The 27,864-nt window shown below is 38.6% G+C and overlaps 1 protein-coding gene across 2 annotated transcripts in view; it reads right to left on the reverse strand.

The window, feature by feature from the left end:
* Positions 1–226: 226 nt before the first annotated feature.
* GK5 (glycerol kinase 5) overlaps positions 227–27,864 on the reverse strand; it is a 66,238-nt gene continuing 38,600 nt past the window's right edge. Inside the window, exons 6-16 of one of the 2 annotated variants that reach the window (XM_023215337.1) lie at positions 23,394–23,469; positions 22,138–22,199; positions 21,881–21,954; positions 21,627–21,687; positions 18,645–18,771; positions 18,002–18,106; positions 14,021–14,115; positions 8,982–9,085; positions 8,043–8,102; positions 6,943–7,076; positions 227–2,088 (exon numbers count right to left, since the gene is read on the reverse strand). In XM_023215337.1, the coding sequence (XP_023071105.1) occupies positions 1,940–2,088; positions 6,943–7,076; positions 8,043–8,102; positions 8,982–9,085; positions 14,021–14,115; positions 18,002–18,106; positions 18,645–18,771; positions 21,627–21,687; positions 21,881–21,954; positions 22,138–22,199; positions 23,394–23,469 (1,047 nt within the window). In that variant the 3' untranslated portion in view covers positions 227–1,939. The remainder of the gene's footprint in view (positions 2,089–6,942; positions 7,077–8,042; positions 8,103–8,981; positions 9,086–14,020; positions 14,116–18,001; positions 18,107–18,644; positions 18,772–21,626; positions 21,688–21,880; positions 21,955–22,137; positions 22,200–23,393; positions 23,470–27,864) is intronic. The other variant, XM_023215338.1, reaches the window with a different exon arrangement.

A 27,864-nucleotide genomic window follows, 5' to 3' on the forward strand; every position in this document is an offset into this window, starting at 1 on the left:
GAATTATTTTCTATAAAATTACACCCATTGGCTGGGTGCAGTGGCTCACAGCTGCAATCTCAGCACTTTGGGAGGCCAAGGTGGGAGGATCACTTAAGGCCAGGAATTAAAGACTATCCTGGGCAACATAGCAAGACCCTGTCTCTACAAAAAAAGAAAAAGAAAAAAAATTACACCCACTGAGGAACAGAACATATAACAGTAAAACAACAGAGCAGCTTCCATGTGATTTTGATAGGAAAGCTTTAATTGGGGACTAAGCTTTGTAAAAAGGATATAAACAGGGGAAAGAATGAAAAGAATAAGATTTATCTACATAATGAAGTTTGACTTTTCACAGTAAATAAAATACCTCTATTTATTAATAACAAAAATATTTCCAAATATTAATTAGTAGATTTAATGATACTATATATTTGCTACAATGCCTTCATCAGAAAATTTAATAATTAAGAAGATACCTGAAGTTCATTCAAATGGCACTTGCAGAAATCCAACTTAACTTCTAGTTCTATCATATCTGTCTCCAAAATGGACATATATGACAGCAAAAACAAAATTCTCTATAAGTCTCTTCATTAGTTACATTACTATGTAACTAAAATAGCTAGTTCTATAATAAAAGGATTTTATGTGATAAATCCTGACCAAGAGAGAAATAAAGTCATTATTGCTGCAAATCCAAATGGAACCTACCCCAAATATAGGGAGGGGCAAATAAAGTGAAAATATGTTGGAAGGTGGGGTCAACTGCCTTAGGACAATTCTACATCCAACTTGACGCTACTCACAACTTACTCCTCTTCACTGCTTCTTGCAAGAAAGTCTGAGAATGCGAGACTGTCCTTGCTGCTCCCTGTAGATCTCTGGCCGAGCGGCTGAAGGGCAATGCTGAGCATAGAAACAGTCTCCTCCCCTCTGTCGGCTATCCGCTGCACATGCTCAGAGGGATGAGTAGACCGAACAAACATCAAAAAGACACAGGAACAAATAAAATACCACCATAAAGGCAATTCTTAAGTGGTCAATAAATTAGGGCACTTTCTTCAAATTAAGCTCTGTCAGTTAGGCACTTAATAAAAACAAAAGACATTAATACAAGCATCTAAACAACGAAGAAAGATAAAGAACAAGAGAAAGGCAAGATTTATGTTAACTACCAGCATGTTACACTTCAGCCAGAAGTTTTTGAAAGAAACATTATTTGAGAAGGAAAATAAGTAGTATTTTTCTGTTTCTTAAAAATCAATATTCTTTTTAGTTCATTAACTAAAATTAGTTTTTCAGTGTTTTCAACATAGAAAGAATGCTCAGATTTTGGTTGAACAAGGAAAAATTAAGGCAGTGTCTTTAAGACCAGTAAAGGAAAGCATTAACTAACTCAGAAGCTTATCTGAGAGGGACATATTAAGCTCATATTTGGATATAATATTAGAAAATTATGGCTTTAAACATAAAATATTAATGTTTCAAAATTCCACATTTTCTCAGTTATTCTTTCTTTTTAGCTATATGTACTTCAAATAGCCCACATAAATTTAAAGAATTAAATAAATACATTTCACATAATTTTGGAACAATATGTGCATGGTGATTGACCCAGAACTATTAGCTTGGATGGTAAATCATTATGTTCCTATGTACCACTGACCCAGTATAAAAAGGAAGAGGACCCATAACTGTCAAAATATGGTTGGAAATGACTAATGTCCTTTGGAATTTGTTACAAAATAGAAGATATAAAGTTTTGAGGTATTGCTGCCTTACCATGATTAAGGGAAAAAAAATAAGAGATTTTTTAAAGCAATGCTTCTTAAGTTATGAAGCTTATTTAACATTTTCTCCTCTTAGTCATTGTCATATTGGTTATCCCTGAGCTTCATCTCATCTGCACGTCACATAAACCAGCCATCTATGGTTTTGATCATTTCATTTAGTGTTATGTCTTGTTATACCAATTCATAGAGCGTTTCACTGCTTTGGTCCAGTTTTCCAGACTCATTTCATATTCTTGACATTTCTTCTGTGGCTTGAAAACCACTTCACTTTGTCTCAGTTTCTTTAGTTCCTCCTTGTCAGTCCAAAACCCTATAGATGAAAAAATTTTTCTCAAATTTTAAGGCAAATCATGAGTCCAATAAAGTTTATCCAAAATCCTATGTGAGTTGCTGGTAGAAAGGTAAACAAAAACTATTTTTAAAACAATCCAAAACACTTTGTTACTTTTGAATTTTGTTAGATTGATCATTCCTGAAAATAATTATACCAGGATTTTCAAGTCTTTTGGTTTCTAACTTTCAGCTCAGTTTCTGTGTGGTGGGATACCACATCACTTCTAAAGTAGCTACCCTATGCCATCATTTAATTTCAAAACTTGCTATTATTAAAACAATCCCAAGTGAAAAAACAGTATATTCTCTGGCCAGGCACAGTGGTTCACACCTGCAATCCCAATGCTTTGGGAGACTGAGGAGGGAAGACCACTTGCTTAGGAATTCAAGGGTGCAGTGAGCTATGATCACATCACTGCACTCCAGCCTGGGTAACAGAGAAAGACCTTCTCTCTAAAAAAAGAAAAACAGAAGAAGAAAAAGAAAAAAAAAAGAAATAGGGTATTTTCTTTTTATGCAATTAAAATAAATGAAGATGCATTAAGATTTTTGTCTTACAGTTTAAGGTAAATGTCAACTTTCTGGAATATGCATAAAATTCAAAGTTGGGGATTAATGTAATTGTTTCTCTTTCAAACTATAGTCTTTTATATAATATATTTAAATTCCAATTTAAGATAATTTTGTAGTTCTAGCATAGACTGCTCTTTGCAGGAAGGATCATATGATATATAATAAAAAGCAAGAGAATTTTTTTTTTTTGGAGACAGCCTCGCTCTGTTGCCCAGGCTGGAGTACAGTGGTGCGATCTCAGCTCCCTGCAACCTCCACCTCACGGGTTGAAGCAATTCTCCCGCCTGGGCCTCTAGAGTAGCTCGGCCCATAGGCACGCGCCACCATGTCCACCTAATTTTTTGTACTTTTAGTAGAGACGGGGTTTCGCCATGTTGGCCAGGCTGGTCTCAAACTCCTGGCTTCAAGTGATCCACCCTCCTCAGCCTCCCAAAGTGTTGGGATTACAGGCGTGAGCCACAGCGCCCAGCGAGAACATTTATAACTAAGATCATAAGTCGCCTGAAATGATACAGGTATGTTATTAGTAAGCTTGGCACATTTCACCTACTGAGCGGTCCACTGCACCTCTTTTGAAGTACTAACAGTCTACAAATCTTCACGAAGTACATTTTCTCTTACCAATAAAACTGACACATAAATTCTCCTTTGTAAAATTTTGTCAGGTCACATTCTTTTCTTTACAGTCAACATTTTAGACTATCTATGTTTAAAGGTATTAATGTAGGCTGGGTGCGGTGGCTCATGCCTGTAATCCCAGCACTTTGGGAAGCCGAGGCGGGCAGATCTTCTGAGCTCAGCAGTTTGAGACCACCTTGGGCAACATGGTGAAACCCTGTCTCAACTAAAATATAAAAAATTAGCCGGGCATGGTGGCATGTGCCTATAGTCTCAGCTACTTAGGAGGTTGAGGCACGAGAATCACTTGAGCCCAGGAGGCGGAGGTTGCAGTGACCCAATATCACACCACTGCACTCCAGCTTGGGCTACAGAGTGAGACTCCATCGCAAAAAAATAAAATAAAAATAAAAAATAAAAAATAAAAAAAAAAAGGCCGGGCTCGGTGGCTCAAGCCTATAATCCCAGCACTTTGGGAGGCCGAGACAGGCGGATCACGAGGTCGGGAGACCGAGACCATCCTGGCTAACACGGTGAAACCCCGTCTCTACTAAAAAATACAAAAAACTAGCCGGGCGAGGTGGCGGGCGCCTGTAGTCCCAGCTACTCAGGAGGCTGAGGCAGGAGAATAGTGGAAACCCGGGAGGCGGAGCTTGCAGTGAGCTGAGATCCGGCCACTGCACTCCAGCACGGGCGATAGAGCAAGACTCCGTCAAAAAAAAAAAAACTTAAATTAAAAATAAATAAATAAAGGTATTAATGTAGGCAAGTTTTTAAAAGAAAAAAATAGTTTTCATCAGTATACTATAGTTAGATAAATCTAGTCAGGAAAAAAAAAATGTGTTTCTTAAAATCCTCATTTCCAGAATTTATTGTTTACATTTTAAGGCATATATATTTTAAGTCATTTTATTAAGTATGTATTGAGCAAATCCAATTTCCAGGTAAATTCATAAAATAAAGAGGATATACATAGTCTCACATTTCTGAGACAGAAGCAAATGTTTGAAATTAAATATAATGATGTAGATAAAACTCAAGTCACTGTGTTATGTATAAAAATAACCTGCATGTGGGGCCAGGTGCAGAGGCTCACGCCTGTGATCCCAGCACTCCGGGATGTTGAGGTGGGTGGATCACCAGAGATCAGGAGTTTGAAGCTAGCCTGGCCAACATGGCGAAACCTCATCTCTACTAAAAACACAAAAATTAGGCATGGTGGCGGGTGCCTGCAATCCCAGCTACTTGGGAGGCTAAGGCAGGAGATACGCTTGAACCTGGGAGGAGGTTTCAGTGAGCTGAGATTGCGCCATTGCACTCCAGCCTAGGCAACAGAGGGAAACTTTATCTCAAAAATAAAACAAAACAAAACACAACAAAACAACCCTGGGTGTATTTGTTACTTAAAGCATTTTAAATGTTCAAGAGAATCTGACTTATTTAGTCTTATCAGGTGAAAAGTGTAGAATAATCTGATTAACATAAGTATAAAAATGCTTATGATTTACTATAATTATAGCTTAATTTATTCAATTTGTTTGTTGTTTAAGTATTTGTGATTTACCTTGTTACAGTTCTAAGTTTGCGCAATCAGGCATGTGAAAGTAATAAGAGAAAAATCAAACATACTAAATGTATAGGAGGTGGAATACAAAGGAGTTCAAATTTGCAAATGAGATTGATTATTTAAGGGACAGTTTATTTTCTTCAACTTTAATTAATCAAACGTTAATCAATGAACAAATGAAAGTAACCGTTTCAATTTTATTCAAAATTACCAGATTTTTAGTAGAATCAAGTTTAAGCCAAATTTACCAAGATTTTAGGCTTTTTGTAACTTTAATATACTATTAGCCTAAAACTTTTAAATGTAAAATATCTTATTTTATACCAAACACTCCCCAGAAAGAAACACATTAAAATACTCTGAGTGTCCTAAGGCATCGTCCTGCTTCTTAGGGGGCCCTTTAAATCGACAAGCCTACTTCTATTCTTATTCCTCCTCACTGATCTTTTCACTAATTGTCAAAGTGATCTGTTCAAATGCAGATCTTTCTACGTTCCCCCCTGCTTAAAATTCTTTAGTGGCTCTCCAGGGCCTTCAGGGTCAGGTCCGAACTCCTCTTTATGAGGAGTCAGCACAACTGGACCTCTATGTACCTCTCCCAGTCCCTTCTTGCTCTCACCATAACAGAACTTCCCATCATTGACCAATGCCTTTGCACAAGTTGCAATAGGGATGTTGAGCCACCCATCTCTCACCCTCTCCTCACCTGACTCTCTGCTAGCCCCTTCAAAATTGAACTATATGTGCTCTCCTCTGGAAAGCCTAGACCACTTGCTTATTAACACTGTCACTATTCACTGGCTTTATCAAACAAACTTAATAATCACTTGACTTACCTGTCTCCTCCCACCAGGGATCAGAGACTACGGCTTTTAATCTCTTTATTGCCAGCAGTGATCATCACGTAGCAGGTGCTCCACAAATGTTGTTCAATAAATAAAAGAAAGGAGTGGTTTCTAATGCCACAGGCAAACCTACTGACAAGGTTTCTTCCTTGACCAAACTCCAATCAGGCTCCTCCAAGTTCTTTTCCAACTAGGCCTCAACTTTTGGACTTCCATGGTCATCTCTGCATTATCTAATTTGAGCAAGAACTCTGCTAAATTGGTGTAGCCAGAATCTCCCATCCTCAATTTCTGATCAACCTCGATATCTAATCCTCCAGATGATATCTGATCACCCTGGCCTGCCTTCTTGAAAATATTATTAGGTTGGTTAGCAAGAATTTCCCCTTACCTCAACGTTTCCTCTTAGTAATTTTCCATCCACTGACTCTCACTCTGCTCTTTGGCTATAATTTCTCACTTTTCCTTATTGTATTCAAAGTTGAGCCTAATCTCTCTCCCACCATAAGATCCCACTGAAGTAGTCCCTACACCTATCTTGATAGTCCTCCAGAATAAAGCCCAGCTTACTGTTCTTTTTTTTTTTTCTTTTGAGACAGAGTCTTGCTCCATCACCCAGGATGGAGTGCAGTGGCACCACCTCAGCTCACTGCAACCTCCTCCTTCCCAGGTTCAAGCAATGCTCCTGTCTCAGCCTCCCGAGTAGTTGGGATTACAGGCATGTGCCACCATGCCTAGCTAATTTTTGTACTATTAGTTGAGACAGGGTTTCGCCATGTTAGCCAAGCTTATCTCGAACTCTTCACCCTCAGGTGACCCACCTGCCTCAGTCTCCCAAAGTGCTGGGATTACAGGTGTGAGCCACTGCACCTGGCTCACCTTATTGTTCTTTAATAAGTGTCACTGAATAATTTTTTTCTTTAACACTATCTATCCAGAAAGTTTACCCAGAGACTCTCTCTTGCTAGAGACTGAAACAGCTGAGAATTAACTGTCCTTGTCTCGTATTTCTGACTGAAGGAGTGAGGTAAGGATAGAAGAGGTGCAACCAGACTCACCAACAGAGGAGGTCACAGGGTATTTTGTGAGCAATATGCATATGTATATGGAGTTTAATGGACACCAAGGCTTTCCAGACTCTCTAGAACTTTTTGATGTGAGAGGAGAAATGCTACCTGTAAGAAACAGTTTGCAAGAAAGCTCTCATTCTTATAAATTTTACACATACCAACAGCAAGGCCAGCTAGAGAAGCTGCACCCAGGCATGACATGTCAACGTCCACAGGTCTGTCTATATTCTCATTAATCAGGTCTGAAGTCATCTGCATGACAAAACCGTTCTTACAAACTCCTCCATCTGCCCTGTGGGGAACAAAATATGTAAGATGAATTACTACAAAAAAGCATCATTCTTTTTCAGTGGGCCACGTTTTTTTTCTGAAATCCTTAATTTTATTTTATAAATTTAACTTTTTATTTCTAAAATCAAATCACTTAGATTAACCTAATGGCAGAGAACCTTACTGGGTAATCTTTAAACATTTTCCTTATTTCTGCCATCAATTTTCTCACCTGCCTTTGTTTGTCTTAGGACTAGTTCAAAACAGGCCAGGTATAATAAACTAAGGCAACATAAAAATTCACTTAGATATTACAGAAAAGGAAGTCAAGAAGTTTGATGCTTACATGTCCAAAGGATAATTACACACCCAAAAAAGAGATTTTAAAGATTGATATACTACCCATATGTGGCATATATGGGAGCCAAGATGCGCCCAAATTTGATACTGTATTCTCCATAAATACATAATTAGCTCTCCTCTCCTCTCTGAATTCCTATGACCAAGAATTTTGTTGTAGCTGGGCACGTTGGCTCACACCTGTAATCCCAGCACTGTGGGAGGCCGAGGAGGGCAGATCACCTGAGATCAGGAGTTCAGTACCAGCCTGGCCAACATGGTGAAACCCCATCATTACTAAAAATACAAAAAAATTAGCTGGACATGGTGGCGCATGTCTGTAGTCCCAGCTACTCGGGATGGTAAGGCATGAGAATCACTTGAACCCAGGCAGCAGAGGTAGCAGTGAGCTGAGATCATGCCACTGCACTCCAGCCTGAATGACACAGCAAGATTCCGTCTCAACAAAAATACAAATAAAAGAAAAGAATTTTGTTGTGAAGGAGCTAGGCAGAAGTTATTTTTGAAATCCTCAATAATCATAAAGATGAATTATTCAGGATCTCAAAAAGAAATGAATGGTAGCTCATAGCAGCTACCACTTTCTTCTAATTTCTAATTAAGTCTATTAGAAATAAATTTTACATACCGGATTTTTGTTACAGGAATATGAATCTCTTTCTTCATCATCTCATATAACTGTTTGTTTCTAGTTAAAAAACAAGATAACTATTTATAAGAAATTTATATCATAATAATTCACTACTTTATTCTGATCTTGAAAAATACAAACTATAGTTTTATTTATTTGATATTTATAAAATGTACAAAACAAAATATTAAAGAAATAAATTGTGCTAAATGAAAACTGTAGAACAGATACTCAAATAAGCAAGAAGCGCAGGTCTTGTGGGTTTTTTTGCCTTCATGTAAGAAGGCATAATTTATATTTTACAACTAAATTTTATCTATTACCATTCTACAAAGAAAAATTTAACACAAGCATCTATTTAATAGATAGCTATTAAGATGGCAAACCATAAGTAAAATCTAATAGAATTAATCAAATATGAAAACAATTACTTTGTAATCACAGAAAGTTTCATTTTAAATGTTACAATCCCATATTCATGACAGCATCATTCTTAATTTTAATAATTTATACCTGTCCCATAACAAAAAGATTACAGGGAAATATGCATGAAGAATAATTCTGATGACTCAATTTTGGGGCACAACAGAAGCATTATTACTTGGAATTCTCTTTCATGAATAAGGATACTAAACCTTTGAAAATCCAAATTTTGAATCTTGCATGCTTAAGAAATTGAATTAAAAAAAAAAAAATCCTTCAGTTTTCAGGTATCAAGTCTGAGTGGTATTGGTACATTAAATATAAGAAAAAATAAGAAAGATACCATGGAAATTAGCAAGAAGAACATATTACATAATATATAGTATCAAATAAGCCAAAAATACAAATTAAAGAATTTAATTAAAATTAAGAAATTTTCCATTTTGTAGCAAATTAATGAAAGACATGGCAATATTATATGGGGAAGGGGAAGTTCAGGACAGGTTTTCATACCTGAAAGCTATTGACTCCAATATTGCTCTTACAAGATGGTATTTACTGGTGGAAGGCTTCAAACCCATAAAAGAGGCACATGCCCAGGGGTCATTTAATGGAGCCTACAATAAGAGATAATAAGAATATATTATTATTATTCTAAATTACATCTACAGACTTGAGGAAATACTATACAATAAAAACATAACCACATTAGAAGAAAATAATGCTATGGTTAAATAATTTAAAAGTAAAAGATAGTCCAAAGATTATGGTAAATATTGGGATAACTTTTTAACAGCATTTAAACGATACTGAGTCACAGTTACTGTACTTAGCTTCTGTTTGCATTTATGTCAAAAAGAGGAACTGAAGCATATAGTTACAAATGTGGAAAATGAAGAGCAATCACAGAAATCCCTTCACCAGCTGTAAAGTTTTTACACTAAAATTGTTTACTATGTAGAATAGCTTTCTACTTTGTACTATGTAGAACAGCTTTCTACAAAAATGCACTTTTTAGTGTCATAACTTACATCAAATATGTTGTCAGACATTAAAACTATACTCTGGCCAGGTTCAGTGGCTCACACCTGTAATCCTAGCACTCTGGGAGGCCAAGGAGGGAGGACTGCTTCAGCCCAGGAATTCAACACCATCCTGGGCAACAAAGCAAGATACCACCTCTACAAAAAACTTCAAATATTAGCTGGGTGCGATACACGCCTGTAGTTACAGCTACTTGGGAGGCTGAGGTGAGAGGATTGCTTGTGCCCAGGGGTTTGAGGCTGCAATGAGTCGTGATCGCTTTACTGCACTCCAGCCTAGGTGACAGAGTGAGACAGGGTCTAAAAAAAAAAAAACACCACTACACTCTTCTCTCTTAGCTTAATAGTCTTACTGCCTAATATCAGAAATAATCCAGCCTAACATGTTCTCAAAAGAGCCAAAATCTTGAGCTGGAAGTATGTATTAATCAGATGAGGTTTCTATTCATCTTTGTATCTCCAAAAATGTAAGGCAATTCTAGGACGCAAAGATGAAAAACAGGCCAGGCATGGTGGCTCACACCTGTAATCCTAGCACTTTGGGAGGCCGAAGAGGGTGGATCACTTGAGGTCAGGAGTTCGAAACCAGCCTGGCCAACATGGTGAAACCCCATCTCTACTAAAAATACAAAAACTTTGCCGGGTGTGGTGGTGGGCACCTGTAATCCAGCTACTTGGGAGGCTGAGGCAGGAGAATCGCTTAACCTTGGAAGGCAGAGGTTGCAGTGAGCTGAGATCGTGCCACTGTACTCCAGCCTGGGTGACAGAGTAAGACTCTGTCTCCAAAAAAAAAAAAAAGATGATGAAAAACAAAGATCCCTGCTGGAGCTTGCAGTCTCATAAGGAAACAGACAAGAGTCTCACAAGAGCACTAACACACCAAAATGATCATTACATTACAAGGATATCTAGTGCTGTCAGGAAATTATGGTTCTCAGAAAAGCACCTTCTAGCTTCAGGGTTTTGACATATCATCCCTTTACCTGAAACACCTCCCACCACCCTTTCTCCTAATTAATTATTACTCCTTTCAAATCTTGGTTTGGCTTCCTCAGGGAAAACTCTGGACCCCAGAGACTAGATGAGGTCTCTGTTTTTATGGAACCCTGTAACTTCCCATCATACCATGTACCACAGTTTATAATCACATATTCCACTTGATGGTTTGTTGAAACCCCACCATCCTCAATACACTGTAAGTACCACAGGGTGGAACCTTGTCCGATGTACTCCCAGTGTGTCTCTTGTGCCTAGCACTATATCTGGCTCCCCATGGGGGAGCAATACACGTTTGGTGAATAAATGAACAAACAGTATTTTTCTTAATTACTTAAGAAATTCTATATTACATCTTATCTTTGCTATAGCTATGATTTCCCTCCTACTGAGATTTTATTTTGATAATTTTTCAAATCTATTAACAGCTTCTGGTGATTTTAATTAGTAAAAACATATACAATAAATCTGGTTTATATCAGATGGTATAGTCAGATTGTAAAACTAAGATTAGTCAGATTTGACCAGTTCAGTTAGTCCCTAGCAATATGCTATGTTTTTTTTCTGCGTAAATATGACTTCTTCCAGGATATCACAGAAAATACTGGTTTAATTGGCCTGAAATCTGTTTGGTGCCCTAGGCAAAACTAGTAGTCTCCTGCCCCAGAACACAGACTGCACCATTCAGACATCCTGGCCACTCACAAAACTAGAGATGGTAATCACAGGACTTGCTGGTTTTATCTCCTTCTAAGGAAACTGCTTGAATCCATAGGCCCTGTTATCTAAAGCTGCCATGTTTCAAGCTCTAGTCCCAATGCCATCACCACAACTGTAGAGGGTGAGTACAGCTGACTCAATGTCTGACTGAAACGCAAAAGGACAAGGTGGTCCAATCAGATTCCCTCCCCTGGAAAACAAAACCAGGAAACACTAAGAAAAAGACCCCATCAATGGGGGAACTGAAGCTAAAAGGATGCATAAGGTAGAGGAACGTTGTATGTGATATTTCTAAGTTGTGAAGAAGCAAAATGTATGAGAAAAATAATGACAATTAAGCAGAAGCTATGGAGGAAGAAAGGATACACAGCAAAGTTGGTAATGAAAAGAGCAAAGCAGAACAGAGAGAAGCAGAAACCCAAAGAACACTAAGAACTGCTGTCAGTTGCTGACTGCTTTCCAATCCCAGTCCTCAGGAGTATGTGGACAAACAGCTTCTCTGTCTATCCTATTACTGCCATCATCACGGTAACTCTAACATCCAGGTAAATGACCACTGATTCTTGCTTCTAATATCTACTTCGGTATCCTACTCCCCACACCACAAGCCCTGCTAGAGGAAAGCCACAATGGCTGCACTAACTGATGCCACCCCCAGTGTATGGCTCCCACCCTTTCTGCCTTTCCCTGAAGTGGCTGTCCTAGACTTTCCCATTTCCCTCAAAGCTCATCCAGTACCCCTTTCTCAGCAAATTCCTTTGAGAAAATGAGACCATTAGGGGACTTCAACATCCTGATCCTGATTATCTAAGGCTGTACCAATATTCTAAAACTAAAAGCAGTTTCACAGATACATAAACCTTCTTTCCTTTCATTCCCCATCCCTCATTTTCTCTAGTTGTTGAGATAGGCAGATTATAGGTGATCTTCCCTCCTATTTTCCAAACAGTTTAGTATTAATACATTATTGCTGTTTGATCTAACTTTCAATTTCCAGTTAAAGTTTCATTTTACACAGGGAAATATATGACCTACAGTCAACCTACTACCCTCTACTGCCAGTATATGGGCAGGTTACAATCATAGGCAGGACAGGGACATTTTGCTATCAAGATGAAATTAAAAATCAAACCTGTGATAGTTTTGTCTAAATCTTGTGGGTTTAATACTTAAAAAAAACTTTATATTATTATCATATAATATATATAATTATTATATTATATGACAGGTATGTGAGGTGATAGAGAAGTCAAAGACAGAGACAGACTTGCTAAGACAAGATGACTACTAAGTCCTGTAGCACATTTTTCAGAGAGAAGAAAAGAACCAGTAGTAACCTAATCAAACCTTACCGTGCTAAGGACAATTATTCATCTAACCTTTTTCCTGAAATCTCAATTAGATAAAAAATTTTCACTTTCTGGACTATGATAGGTGCTATTTAGAGGTTCCCTCACATCATCCTGAAGAGGATGCAATGGAATCAATTCACAAGCTTTCAGTCCTTTAGGATAAAGTACACAAAATAAAAATATTACAGGTATTGAAATCATGCTCATTTTAAAATCTAGTTTTGGAAGTATGTATTTTTAAAGATTTAAAACACCCTGACCTAATTTTTTTCTCTACCAGCTTCTATATTATATACCCAAACTCAAATTTTGGACTTTTGTAATTAATTGCCTGAATATGAGATAAGCAAGAAAAAAGAGAAAGTTGTATTTTTTTACAAGAAAAAATATTTACAGGAGGATTAAAAAGAGAAGTATGAGCTTTCCCAAAAAAGTACCTTTCATAATAATATACTTGAAAAGTTGTTTTAAAAATATTTGTAATAATATTCTAAAATTAAAGGCAGTATTAGAGATCTTTCAATTAAACACAAAGTTAAATGTTACAAAATCAAGACTTTTACTAGGTTCATTTTTTGATTAAGAAAAGTAGCCAATACTCCACCACAACAATTAATGAAAAGAGATTTTGATTTTTTTTTTTGAGATGGACTCTCGCTCTGTTGCCCAGGCTGGAGTGCAGTGGAGTGATCTCGGCTCACTGCAACCTCTGCCTCCCAGGTTCAAGCAATTCTCCTGCCTCAGCCTCCTGAGTAGCAGGGACTACAGGCATGTGCCACCATGCACGGCTAATTTTTTGCATTTTTAGTAAAGACGGGGTTTCACCATGTTGGCCAAGATGGTCTTGATCTCCTGACCTTGTGATCCGCCTGCCTCAGCACTCCCAAAGTGCTGAGATTACAAGCGTGAGCCACCGCGCCCAGCCAAGATTTTGATTTTTAAAAAAGTTAGTAAAACTTACAAATGTACAAGTGCAAAATATACACATATATGTGTGTGTGCATATGTGTGTGATGTATGTACCTCGACATTATTTCTCTTAATTCTCAATAGCTTATTTCCTCTAAGTAAAGAATGCAAATTTGCTGATATACTACCCCTACTGGGAAATGGCTATTTTTGCTCATGATAAAGTAATGCTAAGTCTTATGTAAAAGTTCTATGATAAACCTGCCAACTCAGGTTCCACACAGTTCTAAGCAGAAGTCAGCTGAATTCCATCAGCACAAGCCAAGCCAGCAGGGCTATACTCAGGATGCTCTGCTCCCTCATGGAATTCATGCTTGGTCAGAGCATAACTTCTCAGCCCTAAAATCTACCTTTCATCTTAGTTCTGTTCAGTGCTCAAATTTTAAGGTAACAGAGTCGTAGATATATACATTTGGGTGTGGCAGGAGGAGAAAAATATTTGTAATTGCCATTAACTTTAAAATATATATACCTGTAATCCATTAAAAGATGGAACAAAACAAACTCCTTCAGAATCCTCCAAACTTTTGGCCATTTTTTCAGTCTCAGCAGCATCTGTGAAAAGGTCTGCAAAAACAAACAACAAAAAACCCTAAAACAAAATGAAGAGGTTGGAGAGGCACAAACAGAATTACGTTACATGGTAGTATTTACCTGCATCAACATTTATTATGAATATAACGTAAAAGACTGCTCACTTAAAAAGGTCAGCACAAAGACCATTCTGTTCTGGTACTATCTGAATTCTCATACTGCATAGGCTTACAGGCCCATAGAAGGGAAACAGGAGGTAGAAGGCCCTCTTAGATAGGCTCTGTATGCAGCAGGCCTTACATTTTTTTTTTTTTTTTGAGTTGGAGTTTTGCTCTTGTTGCCCAGGCTGGAGTGCAGTGGCACAATCTCGGCTCACCACAACCTCCACCTCCCGGGTTCAAGTGATTCTCCTGCCTCAGCCTCCCGAGTAGCTAGGATTACAAGCATGCGCCACCATGCCCAGCTAATTTTGTATTTTTAGTAGAGATGGGGTTTCCCCATGTTGCTGAGGCTGGTCTCGAACTCCCGACCTCAGGTGATCCACCCACCTTGGCCTCCCAAAGTGCTGGGATTACAGGCATGAGCCAGCACACCCGGCCACTTTTTTCTTTAAAGATATTTGGGCTGTTTAAAAAATCAATTCTATGTAGGATTTTTGGCATTAAAAAATTATTCTCTGAAAGATAAAAGCCATCCTAGGTTTCTGATGAAAGTATCATCTACCTGTAATATAATACCCAAGAGAATTAACTGAAATACTCCATCTAATAAGTTAAATAAGAGGCCAGTAACAGATATATTAAAAGTCAATTTTTTAAAAACAAGCAAACAAAAAAACCAAGACTTAAAATTAATTTAGTAAACTTTAACTGAAGTATATTATATACAGACCAAAAAAATGCACAAATCCTAAGTGTATAGAGCTAGATGAGTTTTCACAGTGTGAATACACCCAAGTAACTCACACCCAGGTCAAGACACAAACTTCTTTTGTTAAACATCATACTTGTGAGATTCATTCACACCGTTACATGTAGTTGTACTCCATTCATTCTCACCTCTATATAGTATTCCATTATGTGACTATAGACAATTTATCAATCTGTTCTATTGGTGATATACATCTGGATAGTTCCTAGTGTTTGGCTAATAGAAATAGATCCCAATGAACATTCATGCACATTCTTTTTGGTGGACATATGTACACATTTCTGTTTATTGACACGAAGGAATGGAATGGCCAGTTCTAAGGTCTTTACATTTAGAACCAGCTTTAACAGATACTGCCAAATAGTTTTTCAAAGTGGCTCTACCAATTTAAGGCTCCTGCCTGCAGCACGAGAGTTCCAGTCTCCTATCTTCCTGCCAATAATTGGTATTGTCTATGTTTTTCAATTTAGCTATTTTGGTAGTATTACATGGTGGTTTGATTTTGGATTTCCCTGCTGACTAATAAATACCTTTTCACTGGCCATTTGGATATCCTTGTTTGTAAAATGACTTCTGAATGAGTATGTAGTACTGAACGGCATAGATCAGAAGAAAAGACTCAGTCATAATAAATATTGCTGGCTTTAGAGAGGCTTAAGTTGGTTCTATATCATTTTATGATTTGTTATACAACTAAATTAATATACTTAAATTCACTAAAGACATTGAAGGAGCACTTATATTAAAACTCAAGTTAATGAGGATCACTCAATAATAACTACAAATTTTACTCAAAATGACAGTTATCAAATCCGTTTCATCCATTTGTTCAAAATGTCCAGATAATGCATCAGAATATCTCTAGCACTTCAAAAACTAACGTTAAAAACACTGGTTTTAAGCCAAGTATGGTGGCATACCTGTAATCCCAGCTACTCAGGCGGCAAAGACAGGAGGATCACTTGAGCCCAGGAGTTTGAATCTAGCCTGGACAACACAGCGAGACTCCTATCTCTTTAAAAAAATTGGTTTTAAAATCTATACTTTTTTAACGAATCATGTCCAAATGTTCAATTTTTACAAGACAAGACGTAGGAAAACATACTAGACAGTTGGTTTGAGGAAAGTTTTTGGCAACTGATAAAGAAACAGAAAACAAAGAGAGATTATCTTATTCACATTCTTCACTGTTTATTTCATCCCTTGCTTGAAGAATTTCTCTAAATAATCTTCCACTTAAACTGCTGTCAAATAAGCTAATTGATAAAAAGTCTTTCAGAGTAAGCGCACTCCATTCTCTCTCTCCCATTGAATGCAATTAAGAATCTTGGAGGAATAAATGGAAAAGCCATCTGGGGACTCCCTGTTTTTATACTTTCTCTGATATTCCTGGCCTAGACTCAGAGATAGCCTGAAACCCAAGGACTCAGATCTGTACACTGAGTGCAAATATGAAGAGCTTCAATAGAAGCTCCTTTCTGGTCTGAGCAGTAGGAGACAAGCGTCTCTACAGGACAGAGTGAAGGGATTCTCATTTTTTGTTTTCTTTAGATTTTTTTCATTCTCTCAGGCAATCCTATGGTAGCAGCCATGGCAGCCCAGTAGCACAGGCACATAAAACTGCAAGCTAAGAGTATGGGGGGAATCCCTGTTGCTTGCTTCTTCCCGCGTCACCGCTCCCCTTGGTCTTGCCTGACCCTGGCAATCCTGTGGCTGCAGTGACAGCAGACAGAGCAGCAGAGGCAACCAAAACTCGAAGACGAGAGGTTAACAAAATCCCTTTTGCTTTCCTCTTTTTTTTCTTTTTTTCTTTCTTTCTTTCTTTTTTTTTTTTTTTTTTTTTTTTTTTTGAGACAGAGTTTCACTCTTGTTGCCCAGGCTGGGGTGCAATGGCGTGATCTCAGCTCACCACCACCTCTGCCTCCTGGGTTCAAGTGATTCTCCTGCCTCAGCGTCCCAAGTAGCTGGGATTACAGGCATGCACTACCATGCCCGGCTAATTTTGTATTTTTAGTAAAGGCAGGGTTTCTCCATGTTGCTCAGGCTGGTCTCCAACTCCCAACCTCAGGTGATCTGCCCGCCTCAGCCTCCCAAAGTGCTGGGAGTACAGGCGTGAGCCCCTGCGCCCAGCCTTCTTTCTCTTACTTTGTTTCCTTTCTTTCCCTTCTTTCCTTCTCTCTCTCTCTGACCCCCTTTTTCTCCGTCTCTCATCCCTCTTGCCACTAGGCTAGGGAGGTAGAAGTAGTAGCAGGTGTTCAGTAGAGAAACTAAAGTACCAGCTTTCTAGCTAGAACACCAATATGGGGATCCCCTGAGAGTCAAAAGGTACCAGGAAGATTACTGAGAGAAAGGAGCTAAGGAAAAATTACCTTATAAAGGTTTTTATGAACTCCTCGTCTCACTCTTGAGCAGCACATGTAAAGATCTGACCCTAAACAACAAGCGTAAGGCTTTGAGAACTCATCTCCAGGCAAACCACCACCCAGACTGACCACCGGGTGGCACAAATGAGGGGCAGATCCAAATAGCACTGCAAAAGCACTGAAAACTGAACTGACACTGGAACCACAGCCCAAAATGTGCATTTCTTTAATTATCGTATATGAACAGCACTTCATTATAGTTATTTGACCATAAAATACCTATACTTCTGTCCTTTGCCCGTTTTTGTCATGTTATTAATTTTTCTGACATATGCTACAACTTGTTATTACCAATTTGTCTTTTAATTTTGCGTATGGCATATCTCTCTTTACCCACTAATATTTTATACAGTTAAATCTATTATTCTTTTTCTTTATGGTTCCTGTCTTTAAGACCTAACCTTTTACCATTTTGATATCATAAAAATACTTTATATTTGCTTTTAATAGACATCATTTTAGTGTTTCATTTGAACAATCCATTTGCTCCCTACTAATCTGCAATCCTGTGGCATTTTTGAATTCTTTAGGTCTGGCCTGTGAAATCCATTTAAAAGACAACTTACCTAACTGTTGAGCCCATTTTATGGCAGTACCAGTGTCTCCTGCATTGCTTTCAGCTAAGCATACGACTTCTTGTCCAATCTTCCACCCAATTAATGGATAAAAGCCTTGCAAAGCAAACAATGAATGTAAGTCAAAGATATGCATAATTCATTATAGAGACTTCTACAATGTAATGACTTGGTTATCTCAAAAAACTGCAAAGTGCCTCTGAAGTTAGACTGTGTACGTTCAAACTCCAGCCCTCTTACGTTCACTAGCTGTAGTCTTTCAAGTTTCTAATCTTTTAGCTGCAGTTTCCTTAACTATAGAATGGCCTACCTCAGAGAGCTACGAAATGAATAAACTCAATTAACACATAAAAAGAACTTAGCACAGTGCCTGGCACATAATATGAACAATAAATACTAGTATATATTAGCTATAGGCATGTTTACGTCTCGAGAAACATGGCAATAAATATTTTAATTGAGAAATAAAAGGGTACTATGAGATTGGTTTGCTAGAGAACTATGCCATTGTATTTATCTGTGGTTTTCAAACAAGGCTCCTAAATAGAAACAATCTAATAGAATTATCAACATTTTCTAACTTCCATCTTTAGTTATTGATATTTAATAAATAGGATAAATTGTAACTACTTACCTCCAATAGTCTGTTGAAGGCTATTTCCAGTGTTAACATCCAAAAATGTCCCAGTTCCCATGGTTAATTTCACATCACCTGTCTGGAAGCAGCACTCTCCAAACATGGCTGATTGCTGGTCAGCAACCTACCAAAAATGTTCAAATGTAAATCCATTGCCCTTAACAGTGGCCAATTTTATTATAGCCCATTGTCTCACTTATTGCACTCTCATGATTAAACATCCTTTTTCCTTTTCCTTAAAATAAAAAAAAAAAAATCCTAAAGAGAATAGGGGGCAACAACCATAGGATGGGAGTCTCCCTAGGACTAATACTCTGCAGATAACTAACATGCCTCAGGAATTGTTTTTATTTTGTTTTTGTTGTTTTGTTTTTCAGAGACAGGGTCTTGCTTTGTCACCCAGGCTAGAGTGCAGTGAGATCATAGCTCACTGCAGCCTCAAACTTCTGGACTCACGTGATCCTCCTACCTCAGCCTCCCAAGTAGCTAGAACTACAAGGCAGCTAGGACTACAGGTGCACACCACCACACCCAGCTAATTCTTTTTCATTGAGATGGAGTCTCGCTCTGTCGCCAGGCTGGTGTGCAGTGGCACGATCTCGGCTCACTGCAACCTCCAGCTCCTGGGTTCAAGCAATTCTCCTGCCTCAGCCTCCCAAGTAACTGGGACTACAGGTGCATGCCACCACACCAAGCTAATTTTTGTATTTTTTGTAGAGAGACGGTTTCACCATGTTGGCCAGATGGTCTCGATCTCTTGATCTCGTGATCCGCCTGCCCCGGCCTCCCAAAGTGCTGGGATTGCAGGCATGAGCCACCATGCCTAGCCAATTCTTTTAAATTTTTTTTGTAGAGATGGGGTTTCACTATATTACCCAGGCTAGTCTCAAACTCCTGGCCTAAAGCGATCCTCTCAGATTGGTCTCCCAGAATGTTGGGATTACAATCGTGAGCCACCGTGCCCAGCCTGCCTTAGGAATTTTTAATGGGTAACCTACTTCAAGACTTTTAAGTACCTATGAATAATCTTAGAAATGAAGGTAAGAGGCCGGGCGCGGTGGCTCAAGCCTGTAATCCCAGCATTTTGGGAGGCCGAGACGGGCGGATCACGAGGTCAGGAGATCGGGACCATCCTGGCTAACACGGTGAAACCCCGTCTCTACTAAAAAATACAAAAAACTAGCCGGGCGAGGTGGCGGGTGCCTGTAGTCCCAGCTACTCGGGAGGCTGAGGCAGGAGAATGGCATAAACCCGGGAGGCAGAGCTTGCAGTGAGCTGAAATCCGGCCACTGCACTCCAGCCTGGGCGACAGAGCGAGACTCTGTCTCAAAAAAAACAAAAAGAAATGAAGGTAAGAATAAAACTGATACCCAAAAAAAAAACTAAGATTTTTTTCATTTTCAACTTACATTTGTTTCATTCATTAGTCAAAATAACTAACCCTCACAAATCTATTTTATTAAACAATATAAAACATAGGTAAATGTTTTGATATAAATAGATGTAAGTAAAAACCATCTATTTCCCAACCCTGCATTTTTGTTAAAATAAAAATTGTAATATTTTGTTAATATAGTCAAATGTAGATACACAAACAGCAACATTTTAAGGATCAAAACTCATCTAAAGGCTGGGCCTGGTGGCTCATGCCTATAATTCCAACACTTTGGGAGACCTGAGGTCAGAAGTTCGAGACCAGCCTGGCCAACATGGTGAAACTCCATCTCTAGGAAAAATACAAAAATTAGCTGAGCATGGTGGTGCACACCTATAGTCCTAGCTACTCAGGAGGCTGAGGCAGAAGAGTTGCTTGAACCCGAGAGGCGGAGGTCGCAGTGAGCCATTGGTGAGATCATGCCACTGCACTCCAGTCTGGGAGACAAGAGTGAAACTCCATCTCAACAACAACAACAACAACAACAGTTCATTTAAAGAACCCTCTGTCACTAATTGGTAATTCTTCCAGCCATACCTTAATCTAACCCTGCACCTATGCCTAGATTGAATAAGACCGATCCTCTCTAAATGATAATGAATTTGTAACTTGGAAATTAAATTCACTTTCTCTCAGTTGCTCCCCCAGCTACTATGGAGACTGCCCATCTTGCAACAGGTGGTCTATACCTCCTGCTTAAGCTGCCACAGGAAATCAAAGGCAATGTGAAAGGACTCTTAAAAATCAAAAACAGGCTTGGCACAGTGGCTCATACCTGTAGTCCGAGCACTTGGGGAGGCAAAGGCGACAGAAGGCCCCAGTCTAGGAGTTCGAGACCAGCTGGGGGAACACAGCAAAATCCTATGTCTACCAAAAATACAAAAAATTAGCTAGGCGTTGTGGCACACACCTGTGGTCCCGGCTACTTGGAGGCTGGGGTGGAAGAATCACCTGAGCCCAGGAAGCCGAGGCTGCAGTGAGCCGTGATTGTACCACTGTACTCCAGCCTGAGTGACAGAGTGAGACCCTGTCTCAAAAAAAAAAAAAAAATCAAAAATGGCAAATATTTCATTCTTCTACAAACTTATTTACTGGTAGATGCTGGCTAAGGACTTTATTAAATGTACATACAACTTTCTCTATTAGTTTAAGTTGCCCTAAAACTGTTTGTGGTTACACTTTATCAAACAGAACATAAATACTCGCTCCATCACTGTGTTTTGTACCAAATGTAAACTAAATACTACCCATAATTTAAAAAATCTTTAAAAAAATTTAAATTTTCTGATAAACAATATACAGGCAAGTCAGAAAAGCTTATAAAGTACTTCCATGATAGAATACTGGCTCAATGGTCCCCTTCCCAAAAATATAGCAGATACTCTAGTCATATCCAGGCACCTTTAACTTAAAAATAAAAAAAAAAAACTTTAATCTTTACTCTGCCAAAGACATTCTGTTTCCCTTAAAGCCAGTCCCAATTATTCATACATATTACTCTAGTTTATACTATACAAAGGGAATCCCTCAAGTTTCCTACTTACCAAGGCAACTATTGGTATAGGCACACCAAATATCTCTTCATCCACTGATCCAAAATTGTGGCTTCAAATAAAATTCATTAAAAAGTTAGTTTATATTAGTTTTAAAATTCAGCAAATTGTTTTTTTGCATAAGCCAAAAAGTTACATAACAAACACACAAGTCCTTCAAACATGTAATAAAATGCTTTTCCCCACAAAACAAAATGAATTCAAGAACCATTGTGCTAGTTACCATGTCTGATGTTTATTATTACCTTGTGTCCCTCACGGGAGGTAGGAGAGAAAGTGGTATCGAAATTAGAGAGGTAATTATCCCACTCCAACACATCTGAACACAAAAACATACCATCAGAATATGCATATTTACATACATCAAACCTCTAAACATATATCAAAAAATCATGTTGTACATGATATATTTATCAATTAAAAATAAACTAATTTAAAAAATTTAAATCTATCAATATTACACAAAAATGTATGATTCAAAAATAAGAAAAAAAAATTTTACCTTATATGGGTCGAAAAGTCCAGTTGTACTAGCATTTGAAAAATCTGTGGCATATACAGAACCTAAATTTAAATAGGAAAAATACATGTATTATCAGATAGTATAAATCAACACCTATCCATAGTGTAGAATATAGACCTTTGTCTACCCTAAAATTCATTCCAAAATGTGTAGTTTCTTTCTTTTTTTTTTTTGAGATAGGGTTTCACTTGTTGCCCCGGCTGGAATGCAATGGTGCGATCTCAGCTCACCGCAACCTCTGCCTCCCAGGTTCAAGTGATTCTCCTGCCTTAGCCTCCCGAGTAGCTGGGATTAGAGGCATGTGCCACCACGCCCGTCTAATTTTATATTTTTTAGTAGAGATGGGGTTTCTTCATGTTGGTCAGGCTGGTCTCGAACTCCCAACCTCAAGTGATCCGCCCACCTTGGTCTCCCAAAGTACCGGGATTACAGGCGTGAGCCACCGCACCCGGCCCAAAATGTGTATTTTCAATGTGAAGTCTCCGAAAGCAATTTCCCACTTAATATTTACGAACTTTTATAGTTGTGCAAAAGTACTTACATACATGTTGTCACTTTATGATCCTCCAGTTTAAAGATAACAAAGGAAGCTCAAAGATGTTAATGTCACCCGTAGTTATACCCACTAGCAAAATGGCAGATTTGTGACTGAACTTGTCTTATCATTCTTGAAATTAAGACTGTTCCTGGCCGGGCGCGGTGGCTCAAGCCTGTAATCCCAGCACTTTGGGAGGCCAAGGCGGGCGGATCATGAGGTCAGGAGATCGAGACCATCCCGGCTAACCCGGTGAAACCCCGTCTCTACTAAAAAAAATACAAAAAACTAGCCGGGCGAGGTGGTGGGCGCCTGTAGTCCCAGCTACTCGGGAGGCTGAGGCAGGAGAATGGCGTAAACCCAGGAGGCGGAGCTTGCAGTGAGCTGACATCGCGCCACTGCACTCCAGCCTGGGCGACATGGCAAAACCCTGTCTCTACTAAAAACGCAAAAAATTAGCCAGGCATGGTGGCACATACCAATAGTCCCAGCCACTCAGGGGGCTGAAGCGGGAGGATCGCCTGAGCCCAGGAAGCTGGGGCTGTAATGAGCCATAATTACACCATTGCACTCCAGCCTGGTTGACAGAGTGAGGCCTTAGCTCAAAAAAAAAAAAAAGTAACTTCTACTTTTTTCAGGCAAATCATTTCTGTTGATCAAATTTCAGTTACTTAAAATAGATCTTCCAGGTCATCTTTACCTTTTGTGAGCTTATACAACAACCAGGTATCAACAGTTCCAAAGCAGCAATTTTCTTCTTCAACTGCCTTTTGCACCTTGAAAACACAACAGCACAAAATCGATTCAAAAAGGCCAAATTACTAAGTGCATGATTAAATGCAGATCAGTGATACAATATAAACCCATTTTTATAAAAATTAATATGTACACAGAAAAAATTTCTGGAACATATTCCAAATGGTTCTAAGTGATTATTATACAGGGAATGAGATCTGGCCGGGGGAGAGAGGGAAGATTTTCATTTTCTATATAATATTTCTGAAAGGTTTTAGTTTTATACCAAGCATGTGTTAGTTACTTTTGTGTTTTTGTTTTTGTTTTTTTAAAGCATATACATTTTTAGTTTAAACATACACTAGTCGGCTGGGTGCGGTGGCTCACACCTGTAATTTCAGTACTTTCGGAGGCTGAGGCAGGTGGATCACCTAAGGTCAGGAGTTTGAGACCAGCCTGGCCAACATGGTGAAACCCCATCTCTACTAAAAATGCAAAAACTGGCTGGGCACAGTGGCTTACACCTGTAATCCCAGCACTTTGGGAGTCCAAGGTGGGCAGATCACGAGGTCAGGAGATCGAGACCATTCTGGCTAACACGTGAAACCCCATCTCTACTAAAAAATACAACAACAACAACAAAAATTAGCTGGGCATGGTGGCGGGCGCCTGTAGTCCCAGCTACTTGGGAGGCTGAGGCAGGAGAATGGTGTGAACCCCGGAGGTGGAGTCTGCAGTGAGATGAGATCACATGACTGCACTCCAGCCTGGGCGACAGAGCGAGACTCCGTCTCAAAAAAAAAAAAAAAAAAAAAGCCCAAAGCTGGGATGGTATACTACGGCCCACAGGCCAAATCCAGCCTATTCTCTGTTTTTGTACAGCAAATTAAAAATGGTTTTCATAATTTTTAATGGTTAAAAAGACAAAAGGAGAATAGTTTGTGACACATGAAAATTATATGAAACTCAAATTTCAGTGTCCATAAATAAAGTCTTATTGGAACACAGCTATGCTCATTTGTTACCTACGGCTGCTTTCATGGCAGAGTGGTTGTGACAAAAACCTTATGCCCCTCAAAGCCTAAAATATTACTAACAGGACAATTCTTGGCATAAAGCATGCCAAGGGAAACAGAAGTGTCAACACCTCTTTAAACTATAATAGCTAGTAGAGAAACTGAAATGCCTTATTAGGGTGTTATTAACAAACTGAAAAACAATTTCTTGAAAAAAAGTTTATCACCTCTACAACTCTTATGTGTCCTTCAAGACCAGCATTTCCTGGCTTTGTCCAAGCCTGGCCCACTCCCACACTCCTTCTAACTCAGTCTGTAGCATCCTATGGATAGCTTCTGTTTAGCCATTATCTCACACCATTACTGCCTCTCTACTAGACCTTTAGCTCTTTAAGGGCAGGGACAAGATTGCATTTATATTCATAACCCCAACACGTAGGAGGGTTCCCAGCAAATAGCAGATGTTCCAAAAAATACTTAAGTAAGTAAATAACTGAAATAAAAAGAAAAGCAAATGGAAACGTTTAAAGATAAATTATACTTTAATAGTAGAAAGGATCAGTAAAATGAAAACAAATGACATGAGTTCCAAAAACGAGGTCATTTATGGGTTATTTATAATACAACTACTTTAAGATTCCATTCAAGAGTTATGCCACTTAAATATGGAGTGCTTTAAAGTAATATTATATTTCAAACTCTTGTTAAATTTAGAAATTTTTATTCTAAAATTTGTTCCAGATATAATTTTTTTAATAGCCAAAAGTTAACCTGTATTTCAGTGAGTAGCATAATGGCTGACAGGTGTTCCATCTATTAAAAAAATATTTATGAGCCAGGGTCTCTGATAGGTGCTAGGCCCCTAGGAGGCTAGGGTAACACAGAGTAGACATTGGGGCTTCCTAAGGTAGAAGGACCAAGGTCAACCTCCCTCACATTGGCTAATGACTGCAAATGGCTCTACCCTAATATCAGGAGTAAACTAGAAGGACAGGCTCTCCTAGTAACTACAAGTCAGATTTGAATCATCTCAATTATTAAGTTGGATTGAGATAATCCTGTTAACTGGAAGAATGGAAGAAACAAACATAAATCGTGATCTAGAGCAAGACAGCATTATGTTAAGGCTCTCAAATTCTACACACAATTTTACAAATATCATGTCAAGATCACATATATACACATATACACAAATAAGTAACCAGGCATATGAAGAAACAATAACATGGAAGAAAAACAAAAACAGGAAAAAAAGACAGTCCATGGGAGCTACAGATGTTGGAATTCACAGTCATGGACTTTAAAATAAACATGCTAATTATATGGGAAAAAATATAAATTATAGAACTAAAAAATTAGGAACTTAATGGGTTTTAACAGCACATTAGAAACAATTGAAGAGTGAATAACAGAATTGGAAGATAGGTTGGAATAGGCTGGGTAGAATGAAGCAAGGAAAGACAAAAGGATGGAAAATATGTAAGACAGGGTTAGATATACAGGGGATTTAGTGAGAAGGTCTAAACTTAAAAATGTACAAGAGGGGACTCCAATTTTCTGTTTGATAGGTAAAGAGCTTGGAAGTCGTTACTTATATCCTCACACACACACACAAAAAAGTAAACTGAAAATCAACAACTCTCCTTAGATCCATAGAGAGTTGAGGTCTTAGGGCAATGGCCCATATTTGGGCTTTGAGAAAAAAAGAAGATAAGGAGAATGGAGCAGAAATTATATCTGAAGAGATAACAGCTGAGAATTTTTCAAAATCAACAAAGACCTCAAGCAACAAATTCAAAAAGCCCTACAAACCCCAAGTAGCTTGCATAAAACACACTAAACCTAGATAATAAGCGCAGAAAATGTGTTTGATAAATTCAGTACCCACTCATAACAAAAAGTGTCAGCAAGCTTAGGAAAGAAACAGAACTTCCTTAATTTGATAAAGTACAAAGGATAGCACCCCAAAACCTAATTCATACTAAGTAAAGAAATGTTGAAAGCCTTTGGTCCAAGATCAGAAACAAGAAACAGAATTAATGATCACTCCTTCTAATCAACATATCCTGGAGGCCCTTGCCAATGAAAAAGAAAAATAGTGTTAAACCAGTAGAAAAAAAATCTAGTCATTTGCAAAAGACATAACTGTACACACAGAAACATCCTTTGCAAAAAAAGCTATTAGATAAGTTACTAGAATAACTAAGTGAATTCAGCAGTATTACTGGATTAAAGGTCAATTCATAAAAAATAACTATATTTCTAAAGATCAGCCAAAAAGAAGTATAAATAAATTTTTTATTTTTCGAGACAGAGTCTGGCACTCTCGTCCAGGCTGGAGTGCAGTGGCACAGTCTCAGCTCACTGCAACCTCCACCTCCTGGGTTCAAATGATTCTTCTGCCTCAGCCTCCCGAGTAGCTGGGACTACAGGTGTGCGCCACCAGGCTCGGCTGATTTTTGTATTTTTAGTAGAGACAGGGTTTCACCATATTGGCCAGACTGGTCTTGAACTCCTGACCTCGTGATCTGCCCACCTCGGCCTCCCAAAGTGCTGGGATTATAGATAGGCATGAGCCACTGCGCCCAGCAAGAAGTATAATAATTTAAAGGACTAGTTAGAATAGCTACAAAAGATATCAATTGCCTAACAATATGTCTACACATTAAAAAAAAAAATTAAGTGGGGCTAGGTATGATGGCTCGCACCTATAGCCCAGCACTTTGGGAGGTGAAGGTAGCAGGATCACTTGAGCTCAAGAGTTTGAGGCCAGCCTGGGAAACATAGCGACACTCTGTCTCTATTATAAGTGAAAAAATTTGGCTGGGCTCTGTGTCTCACACCTGTAATCCCAGTACTTTGGGAGGCCGAGGCAGGTGGATCACTTGAAGTCAGAAGTTCAAGACCAGCCTGGCCAATATGGTGAAACCCCATCTCTACTAAAAATACAAAAATTAGCCACCTATAATCCCAGCTACTTGGAAGGCTGAGGCAGGAGAATCACTTGAACCCAGGAAGCAGAAGTTGCAGTGAGCCGAGATGATGCCAAGGCATTCAACCTGGGTGACAGAGTGAGTCTCTGTCTCTAAATAAATAAATAAACAAACAAACAAACGAACAAATAGTGAAAACATTAGCCAGGCATAGTGGCACACGCCTGTAGTCCCAGTTACTCAGGAGGCTGGGGCAGGAAGCTCACTTGAGCCCATGAGTTTTGAGGCTATAATGAGACACGATCATGCCACTGCACCCCAGCCTGGGTGACAGAGCAAGAATCTGTCTCTAAACAAACAAATTTTTTTAATGGGAAAAGATCTGAACAGACACCTCACCCAAGATATACCGATGGTAAATAAGCACATGAAAATATGCCCTGTATCACATGTCATTAGGGAATTGTAAACAATGAATATTACTACA

The sequence above is a fragment of the Piliocolobus tephrosceles genome, chromosome 2 (genome assembly GCF_002776525.5).
Source record: "Piliocolobus tephrosceles isolate RC106 chromosome 2, ASM277652v3, whole genome shotgun sequence".
NCBI classification, from domain to species: domain Eukaryota; kingdom Metazoa; phylum Chordata; class Mammalia; order Primates; family Cercopithecidae; genus Piliocolobus; species Piliocolobus tephrosceles.